This window comes from Stenella coeruleoalba, assembly GCF_951394435.1.
Source record: "Stenella coeruleoalba genome assembly, chromosome: 19".
In the NCBI taxonomy this organism is placed as follows: Eukaryota; Metazoa; Chordata; class Mammalia; order Artiodactyla; family Delphinidae; genus Stenella; species Stenella coeruleoalba.
Genome location: NC_137165.1, coordinates 49,274,481 through 49,284,770, shown reverse-complemented (window position 1 = coordinate 49,284,770; position 10,290 = coordinate 49,274,481). Strand labels below are relative to the sequence as shown.

The following is a 10,290-nucleotide window of genomic DNA, read 5'->3' as shown; positions in this document are numbered from 1 at the left end:
TTTCTTAGCAGAGGGGACTGTTGGCCACCTGGGGCTGGGTGTGGCCTGCTGATCCTGCTGCCTTTTCCTAGGGGCAGGGAGTGGTTCCAGGCCCAGGGACACCCCCCCGCCCAGGCATTCGTGGTCACGGGGCCTCCCCCACCCGCCAGTGACCTGGAAAGGCTGCTTATGCTCTGAGCTCCTCCATCTTTCCAGGGCAGCTGGTGTGACAACTGGGGCTCCCCTCACCCCACCCCCCAAGGATGGGGCCCTCTGTTCCATGCTGCGGGTGACTGCACCTCTGGGACCATCGGGCCCGACTTCTCCCGCCTTGTATACAACACATGGGATGCTGCCATGGTGCTCCCACCTGACCTTGAAGTCCTACCTGAAGGCTCTGTGAAGATCCTGGGCCTTGCCTTCCCAGGCAGCTCCCTGGCCCAGGCCTCCTGTTGGGGGTCCTGGCCCCTCCACCTCCCCCTGATCTGCTCCAGCCTGTAGGTGGCCCTAAAGTGCCTCAGACCTGGAAATGGGTGGAGTGTGCCACTGGGGATCACCCTGGGTCCCTGGAGCCCACTTGGCCCTTAGGCTTGGCGTTAGGAGGTGGGTCTGCTGGGCATCCTGAGTTGCCCTGCTGAAACCCGTGCAAGACCTTACAAGATTCCATTGGAGCCTGGTAGGATTTGGCCTTCGTCCAGGCTCATGAAATGGTCACAGAGGACGCAGCAGAGGGAGATCCAGAGCTGACTCACGTGCTTCTCACCCCCATAGACACCCCCACCCCCCTCCCCGCCAATTCCAGGGACCCTGGCGTCTGCCAGGCTACCCACATGGCTCCATCCTCCCTGCCCAGGCACCAAGAGGAAATGTGTAAATGCCGCAGCACAGACACCAGATCCCAGAGAGGCCTGGCCTGGCAGCCCTGTCCTTAAGCCCTCGCCTGACCTCCCCATCACTCTCTCAGACTTCTGCACAAGTCTTTAGGATCCATTTGAGAATCTGGGATCTTTTTGAGTTCCGTGACCTATAGTTTGCACAATCCACCTTTTTCTAAAAAGGGTGCTCCAGTCTCGGGGCACTTCCCGTTTTCCAGGATTCCTCCCACATTTCCAACTGCCCTTTCAGCAAAGCACTACCCCTTGCCCCACCCTGGGCTCCTTGGCATTTCTGGGCTGGAAATCTGGAGCCAGCTGTTCATGTTCCCAACTGATGACAGGGGTCAAGGTCTCCTGGGGTTCTGGAAGACACAGTTTCCTTAGTCTCCAGGTGGCCGCTTTAAGCAAATAGCAGGGTTTGCTCAGGCACCTAATGCCTCTCACAGAGAATCACTGGGTGCTCAGAGACCAGGCTGGACTTGTTATTCAGGGTGCTCGGTGGGCCCAGGGGGCCAGGGGTTGTTTCCCTGATGCCTGTCACCCTTCTCCCTTGGGGTGAGGGCTGCAGTGGCCAAGCTAGGACAGCAGGATACAGGTCCTTACTAGTGCAGGGGTCTCTGCCTCTGCCTCCCCCGAGGTCCATGTAGCCCCACCCAAAAGCGGCCCTGGGGACCCAGATTTCTCTGCCTGGCAGGTGCGCCTTTGGGCTAGCAGCACACCTGCACTTCCGGTTTGCTGGGAGATGTGCATCTCCTGCTGGAGCCAGGCTGGGGCAGGCAGTTTGCTGATTGCCGCCTCCCAGGAGCCGGAGCCCCACGCCCCAAAGCCCTCTCCTGGGCCGCCTCAGGGTAGCTGCCTGGGGCCGTGTGGTCAGAGCAGGCCTAAGGCTGGAATTGGCTGGGCGTTCTGGGAGGGGCGGGTAGGCGGGGCGGCTAGTCTCTCCGAATTGCCTTTGTCCCTAGTTTTCCTGTAATCCGCAGGTTGGTCCTAAGGAGGTTTGCCGCAACCTCTAAGCAGCTGTACGCGTCCCGGAGTCTGCGCCGCGGGGGTGGGACACTGGGTGCAAGTCCAGGGCCGCGACGGGGGGCGGGCACTTACGGGAGGCAGGCCTCTAGGAGGGGTGGGGGCTGGCAAAGCGCCCAGGCCACTCGGGCCGTGACCTTCGCAGACGTGCCCTAGGCTCCAGGGCGGCCCCGCGGGCTGGCCGGCGCAGGGTGGGGGAGGACGCAGGTCCCTGGGGGGAGTGAGGGAGGTTCACCCGCTAGCTCCCTGCGGTTCGCGCGGCCCACACCAGTGGGGGTCCTCTAGGCGGCTCTGTGGGGCCCACGAGGTTGACCTGCCGGCCGCGGCCGCTTTAAGGCGGGGGCCCCGCCCCCGGGCTCGGGGCGGGGTCTTAAGGGCCCCGCCCCCTCGGCTCCTCCCCCGGGCCGCGCGGGCGCATTGGCTGTGCGGGGCGCGGGTGGCCGGCAGCCCTTTGAACGGGCGGCGGCGCGGAACGGGCCGTTTTGCGGCTGGGGCGGGGCTGGTGTCCGGGCTTCAAGGGCTGTGTCGGGGTCGGGGCCGGACACCTACGCTCCTCGGCGGCGGTGGCGGCGGCGTCCGGGCCATGGCGGCCGAGGCGCGCGTGTCGCGCTGGTACTTCGGTGGGCTGGCGTCGTGCGGGGCCGCCTGCTGCACGCACCCGCTGGACCTGGTCAAGGTGAGTGCGGCGCGGGGAGGGTCCGCCGAGAGGCTCTGCGTGGAGCGGGCGGCGGAGGTGCCCCATGGTCCCCACTTTGCTACCTGTGTGACCTTGGACTGGTCCCTTGGCCTCTCTGAGGCACTTTACCCTGCACTTTTGAGGACACTCGTTCTCCTGGCTGACACGTTGAGGGGGTGGTTCTCTGAGCGCAGCTGGAGGCACCCCGGCAGGACCATGCGCTCCCTCTGCCTACTGGGTGCCAAGCACACACACACAGACGGAGGAAGGATGTGGCCGGCAACCTTGCTTTGGGCTGCTTCTTCCTGGGAGGTGGGCATCTGGAAGCCATGATCCCAAGGCTGCATGCAGGTCCTGCCCAGTGAAGGTGATTGTTTCTCCCAGGGAGAAGCAATCACTGTTTCTGCGTTTTTTTGAAAAAATGCTTATGGGGCAGAACAAGACAGAGACTCCCTTGTCCCTGAGGCAGGCCAATTTTCTGCCCTTTCCTCACCACAAACAACAAAGAAGGGCCAGAGGCACAAAGCAAATTTTGGCCAGTGGGCCCTGGGCCAGGGAACCTGGGCTGTGGTCTTGTGGGGCCTGTTGGCAAGGGCAGCCCCCTGGCCACCCCCTTCCTTATCCCCACCCAGAGCAGCCTGCACCCCACATTGGCCCCCTGGGAGGGATTGGCACCTGTGTCCTGGGCTGACCCAGCCACCCATCAAGCCTGGCCACCAGGAAAAGCAGGATTAGCAGATGTTGGGGATGGGGCTGAAGCTGGTAGCCCCTCTGGCATTTAGAGACCTGGGAGAGGCCTGCATGGCTCCTGGTAGCCCCCAGGGCCTGTGACGTGGCCTGGCAGAGCAGGGCCAGGTAGGAAGGTGCTTTTTGGTTTGTGGAGAGAGGAACCCCTTCTCATGCCTGTTTTGTTTTACTTTCTGGATGCCCGTACAGGTCCCTTTGCCCTCCTGCCTCCCCCATCGCAGGCTCGGGAGGATGAGGCTCACTGTCTCTGCCTGGATGTGGACACAGCCTCCGGGGGCTCTTGGAGCCCTCCCTGGCCCTGGGCCAGCCTAGAGTCACTTGTCCAAGACTCCTTGGGGCGTCACTGCCCCTTGCCCCCTCCCTTCCGCCCAGGTGCTATTTTGCTGCAGAGCGCTTGGGGTGGGGGTGGGAGTCTGGGAGGCCGGCAGACACAGGAATGTGGCCGCCCTCTGGCCCAGGGAGCACACGGCCCCGTGCTGGGGTGAAGCGGGCGGTGCCGGCAGCCATGGAGGCCTCCAGCAGGGGAGGCCCTGGCCAGGGTTTTTACTTCTCGTCATCGTCTTTGGAAAAAGTATCTTAAAACTCCTTGAGCTCTGCCTTTGCCCCACGTCTTGGCTGAACCCTCACTGTGGCTTCTCGCCTTCACGGAGGCTGCTGTGTGGCCGCCCTGCCCCCAGGCCCAGAGGGCCTTCTGTTCCCAGTTCACAGCACACTGAGAGAAACTGAGGCAGAAGAATCAGTAACTTGCCTCCGCGGGTCCAGCCAGGACCTGACTTGGCTGGAGAGTGTGCTGCAGGGATGGACTCTGAGGCGCCCTTCCCCCTGTGCGCCCCCGGATTCTCACCCACCTCTTCCGAGTCTCCCATGTTTCTTCAGGTCAACTCTGAGCCCCCCTAACTCTGCCTCTGTCGAGAGGCAGGCGAGGCTACAAAGTGGGGACCTGGAGTTGCCTAGTGTCCACATCTAAAGGGTGGAGCTGACGACTCCACCCCATGGCAGGTGGAATTGGGCTCACATGTCGGCTGGTATTGTCTCTTGTGAGATGGTGGTGTGAAAAAGAGGTTGGCGCCAGCCGTGGACACAGTCCCGGCTCCACTCCCCAGCTGGTGCCCTTTAAGGCTTCAGTTTCCTGTCTCTAAATGCGGGTGCTGGTAGCACTTGGCCCACAGGCTCAGCATGTAAAGGTGGAAGATTGTGGAAAAGGGCTTAGAGCAGAGCTGGCCCTGGTCAGCTCCAGATGGGCCGTGGCTCTGAGCAGGTGCGACCCGCTTCCCCACAGGTGCATCTACAGACGCAGCAGGAGGTGAAGCTGCGCATGACGGGGATGGCGCTGCAGGTGGTGCGCTCCGACGGCATCCTGGCTCTCTACAATGGGCTGAGCGCCTCCCTGTGCAGACAGGTACCTCTGGGGGGCTCCCCACCTCCCGGGGTAGTGGGTGGGTGGGACTCACGGCCAGGGGTCCCTTAGGTCTTGATCCCAGAGCCCACACTCAGCCCAAGGAGGCAGAGGGATCGCTGGCCTCCCCCAGGCCAGTCGCGCCTCTTGTCCACCGTGGATGCCCTGTGGGCATGGAAGCTACTTTCTCCTTTTCAAGGCTGCTTAGGAGGAAGGAACCGTAAGGCCTGGGGAGCCAGCAGCCCCCCGGGTGGGTGCAGGGCGTGGCAGTGTGAGATGTGCTTCTGCCTTGCACAGAGTTGGCCATGCTCTCACAGCCGGCCCGAGACCTCCGCCTACAGATGGGGATACTGAGGCTGGCAGGGGCGAGGCGGGAGAAGAGGAGGGTGCGGGGCCTGGACTCAGCTAGCCCTGGGTTCACGAATTGGCTCAGCTGCTTGCTGGCCGAGAGGTCCCTGGGTGTCCCTGTGGTCCACGTGGTGACGACCATGCACTGGAGGGCCAGGGGTGTGGGGGGTGCCCAGCGCTGTCCCTCCCCCTGCACCCTCTGAGCTGGGCCCCTTCTCCCCAGATGACCTACTCCCTGACTCGATTTGCCATCTATGAGACCGTGCGGGACCAGGTAACCAAGGGCAGCGAGGGCCCCCTGCCCTTCTACAAGAAGGTCTTGTTGGGCTCCATCAGTGGTGAGCAGCCGGCTGGGCAGCGGCGGGGCAGGTGGGGCGGGGGTCATGTGACCCCTTGCCAATGGTCACATGTTGGCTGTTGTGACAGGTTGTATCGGCGGTTTCGTGGGGACCCCCGCGGACATGGTCAACGTCAGGTCAGTGCAGTCCCCGAGGCTGGGGTCTTGCTGTCCCCTGGTGGGGCCGGCCTCGCTCGCTGGGGTCTCAGTGTGTTCAGCCTGGAACAAGCCACTCAGACCTCAGGGTCTGGGGCACTGGGGGATGGCGCTGAGCCTGTGGCGGGGCAGCCCTGGGCGGGGCCGGCTGCTCACTGCCAGAGGGAGCCCCTGACGCCTGCTGGGGTCTGTGGGGCGTCTGGCCCTGCCGCCCCCTGAACCCTCTGCTTGTTTCAGGATGCAGAATGACATGAAGCTGCCTCAGAATCAGCGCCGAAAGTGAGTAGCATGGTGTGCCCGAGGGTTTGGGGGATGGGGCTGAGAAGACCCCTGAGCAGCTCTGCCGGGACCCGGTGGGGACTCCAACAGGGTACCACTCCTGTGGGGTCACGGGGAGCAGGTCGGGCGGCTGACAGCCTTTGGAATCATACATTGTGAGCGTCTGTTTTGGAATCCTGAGGGGGCTTCCAGGACCTCTGGGTTCTTCTTCCCCTGTGGGAGGACCCCGGGGTTGGGGGCTGGACTGGGAGGTGGGCAGGGGTTGGTCACTCTTTACTCCTTCTTGCACCTGTGCACGTTTGCATGAAGGGTGGTTTAGAAGTTTAAATGAGTTTGGTCTTCAAAAGGGTTTGGGAGCTGGGTGGTTGTTTTCGTGGTAAAAACACCGTTTTGCGTGAAACCTAAGACCCTGGATTCTGAGGCCCTGTTTATGGACCGATGCTGTAATAAACGCTGGGCACTGGTATCGGCCAGTCCAGGGAGAAGTGTGGCTCCAGGTGGCCCCACTGGCCACTCGCTGGCCAGAGCATAGGCTGTGGGGAAGGGGGCCCGGCACGGCGTCCCATCCTCTCGCCCCTGGTAACGGCCTGCAGACAGGACTAGCCTCAGAGCTGGCAGCCCGCCCCCCCCCCCCGCCCCAACAGAGGGTGTTTTCCTGTGGAACTTGGGATCTTCAGGCCCTGAAGTCCCCTGAGCAGGGAGACTGCTCTGAGCTGTCAGAAAAGGCCATTGTTCTCTGGCCCCTGTGGCACTTTGACTTCCTCCTGGCCTGTGATGGGGGCATGGCCTGTGATGGGGAGGACCTTCCCAAGGGAGCCAGTGGTCAGGAAGAGCTTCACATGGGCCCACTCTCTGTCCCCTGGCAGCTATGCCCACGCCCTGGACGGCCTGTACCGCGTGGCCCGAGAAGGTGAGAGGGGAGGTCCTTTGCACGGTGGGGGCCTGGGGCAGCCTCCAGCTGGGACCCAGGAGCGGGCCTAGGGAGAGCGCTGTTAAGGACTTGGGGGGAGGCCGGAGGGGTTTGGGCCGGGCACCCAACCTCTTCCCTTCCCCCGACAGAGGGTCTGAAGAAGCTGTTCTCGGGCGCAACTATGGCGTCCAGTCGAGGGATGTTGGTCACCGTGGGCCAGGTAGGGCTTCCGCTTGGGGTGGGACTCGGGCAGCATCTGGGGGGCCTGGTCGCAGCCCTCTGAGAGGTCCCAGAGGAAGGCAGTGGGCACAAACACACATGGGGCCGGGGAGGTGGGCTCAGGCCGGCCTGGGCCTCATCTGTCCGCCCAGGTGTGGTGACGGTGGATGACCCACAGAGCATGTACTTGGCCAGTCCAGCTGGTGTCATCGTGGGCCCCATCTGCTTTCCCCCGAGCTGTGGGCTGTCCCTTGGGCCCTGAGCATCCCTGCTCCCCCAACAGCTGTCCTGCTATGACCAAGCCAAGCAGCTGGTTCTCAGCACGGGGTACTTGTCCGACAGCATCTTCACTCACTTTATCGCCAGCTTCATTGCGGTGAGTGGCGGGGGTGGGGCCCTGACCAGCCTTGGGAGCTGAGGGCGCCTGGGATGAGCAAGGGCTCAGAACGGCAGGAGGCTTTGGCCCATCTGGCGGCTGCCCCTCTCAGGCTGCATTAGTAGGCGCCAGGGTCCTGGGGAGGAGGCCATGGATTCCCCCAGAGCCCAGGCCAAGACTGTTCCTGTTGTCCTCCATGGCCCTGGGGGTCCAGGATAGTCCTGTGGTGAGGGGGGTGAGGGAGGTGAGGGGGGTGAGGGAGGTGAGGGGTGCCCACCCGCCCTGCCTGGCAGACCCATTGGCGACAACCTGCCTTCCAGGGTGGATGCGCCACATTCCTGTGCCAGCCCCTGGATGTGCTGAAGACCCGGCTGATGAATGCCAAGGGCGAGTATCAGGTGAGTGGGGGCCTCGCCCTGCTGCTGCTGCTGGGTGAGCCTGTGTCCTTGTGCCAGGGTGTGGATGAGGCTCTGCCCCTCCACCCATGACTGCATCCCTCCCGGTTGCCGTCAGGCCTGCAGCAGCCTGGGCTCTGTGTGTGTTTTTGTTTTTTTTAAATAATTTGTTTATTTATTTATTTATCTTTGGCTGTGTTGGGTCCATTGTTGCTGCGCGCGGGCTTTCTCTAGTTGTGGCGAGCCGGGGGCTACTTTTCGTTCCGGTGCGCGGGCTTCTCACTGCGGTGGCTTCTCTTCTTGCAGAGCACGGGCTCTAGGCGTGCAGGCTTCAGGAGTTGGCACGTGGGCTCTAGAGCGCAGGCTCAGTAGTTGTGGCGCACGGACTTAGTTCCTCTGCAGCACGTGGGATCTTCCCAGACCAGGGCTCGAACCTGTGTTCCCTACATTGGCAGGTGGATTCTTAACCAGTGTGCCACCAGGGAAGCCACCTGTATGTGTTTTTAAATCAGATTCTTTGACTCGTTAACAGAGGCAGTTGGATCACTGCAGTCAGTGAAACTCGGCACGGTGCAGGTCGGCAGGTCCAGCGCCTGGGGCCAAGCACCTGTCCGAGGCTCCCTCCATCACGCACAGTGTCTTCTGTGCCTTTATGGCAGCCGCTCAAGCACCGTAGGTGCCTGGCAGGTCAGCCTGGCCCTGGGTGTTTTTTCAGATTCTAGTTTTGCCTGGTTAGTGGGCAGGGCAGCCCTTGACCTTTGTGCCTGCCAACCCCACCTCCCGTGTTTACCTTTGAACTTGCAGGCTGCTTTGCACACTCATGCCTGCCATCAGGTGCGGGGGTGGGGGGTGGGCGTTTGTGCCTTTCGAGAAGCAGCTTTCCATCTTATTGCATTATCTTGCGTTTTTTGCAGGGTGTTCTGCACTGTGCCATGGAGACAGCGAAGCTTGGGCCGCTGGCCTTTTACAAGGTTAAGCAGGGGCGTAGCTGGGGCAGGGGGGCAGGGCAGGGGGGTTCCCTCCAGGGCTATCTTCACATCCCCCTTCCTCTCTCCCTCAGGGCCTCGTGCCTGCCGGCATCCGCCTCATGCCCCACACCGTACTCACGTTTGTGTTTCTGGAGCAGCTTCGCAAACACTTCGGCATCAAAGTGCCGTCCTGATGTGGCCGTAGGAGCAGATGGGTCATGCCCAGCCCCCTGCCCCAGTATTTTCCAGAGTCCTGGAGGGTCAGCAGCTGAGCGCTCCCCTGAGCCCAGCACCTGCCCGCCGTGCTCCGACCCCCTCCTCCCTGGCTCAGGACCCCCGCCCCAGCCTGCCTGGCCAGCCCAGTAACCATCGTCCCCTCCTGAGCTGCTGCCCACACCTCCACCCCCTGCTGCCCACCCCAGGCTCTCCCCACCTGATGTCCAGCGGCCTCCTCTGCACACCAGTGACTCCCTCAGAGGAAGGTGTCTAGGCCCCAGGTTCAGTTTTCTCTCTCCCCAAGTAGGCAGTTGACCCTGGAGTTGGGAGGGGCAGGCTGTCCAGGCTTTCTGCAGTCTGGAGTCTCCAGCCCCTGTAGTCTCTTCCTTTCACTAAGCCCAGGGCCCCCAGCACTGTCTTCCAGCAGCTTCCACCGAGGACCTGGGTGATAGAGTGGGGGTGTGGACCCCCAGCATCGCTCACCAAATGACCCGTGCACCTGCACTTTCATCCCAGGAGAGGGACCATAGCTTTTATGATGTTCTCAAAGGTAGCTGCGCACGCACAGCTGCCGGGCCAGGGCAGAATGAGTACCCAGGAGGGAGGGTCTGGGTGTGACCCACAGGTGCCCCACACCCCTGCCCCCCGGTCCAGCCCATCCCCAGTTGCTTTAACAATCAGTTTCACCAAAACCTCTCAGTGCCAGCAGGCGGCTGCTGTCTTCATGAAGCGTGCAGTGTCCCCTCCTGGCTCCCTGAGCAGGAGTGGCATGTCCACAGGGGCTCCTGTCTACACAGCGGTCACTTGCAAGGTCCCCAGCAGCTGGTCAGCCAAAACGCCACTGCCCAGGTTCCACCGCCACAGCAGCCTGCAGATGGGCTGGGAGCTGCATCTGTCCGCCTCCCCCAGTCACCTGGCCACTGTGCCACACCCCCCGCCCCCCCAGCAAGTGGCCAGCACTTCCACGTCGCCCTACAGGGGTGTTAATAAAGGGCGGTGAAGTGCTGGGTCTGGTTTCTGTGTCCAGGCCACTAACTAGTCTGCCTCGCTGTCTCAGGCTACAAGACCATCCTCTGCACCCTCCAAGGAGGGCTCTTGGGTTTATGGAGGAGTAGGGCCCAGAGGAGGGGAGAAGCTGCAGCCCTGCCTGGATACACTGGGATGGCCTGTGGACAGATGGCTGGGGCGAGAGCAGGGCCTGCACATCTAGGGGTGGTCAGTGTTGAGGTCCTGGATCCAGGTCACTGTGGATCCCACAGGACTGCCCCTTCCCAGCAAGCATCTGGTGCTACAAACCCCCTAGGAATAAGATTTCCCAGTAGGACTGGCTGGTCTCCCTAGAGGTGCCCCTTGAGTCAGAGCCCTGGGGTTTTGGACACTGGCCTATTGT

The 10,290-nt window shown here is 62.5% G+C and overlaps 1 protein-coding gene across 1 annotated transcript; it reads left to right on the top strand.

Annotated features, from left to right (window-relative positions):
* Nucleotides 1-2,324: 2,324 nt before the first annotated feature.
* SLC25A10 (solute carrier family 25 member 10) lies at nt 2,325-10,290 on the top strand. Its single transcript, XM_079904660.1, has 11 exons — nt 2,325-2,553; nt 4,580-4,699; nt 5,268-5,382; nt 5,471-5,519; nt 5,775-5,816; nt 6,683-6,726; nt 6,876-6,946; nt 7,229-7,321; nt 7,642-7,719; nt 8,631-8,687; nt 8,777-10,290. Exons 1-11 carry the CDS (start codon nt 2,461-2,463, stop codon nt 8,876-8,878), a joined length of 864 nt encoding a protein of 287 aa, XP_079760786.1. The 5' UTR covers nt 2,325-2,460; the 3' UTR covers nt 8,879-10,290.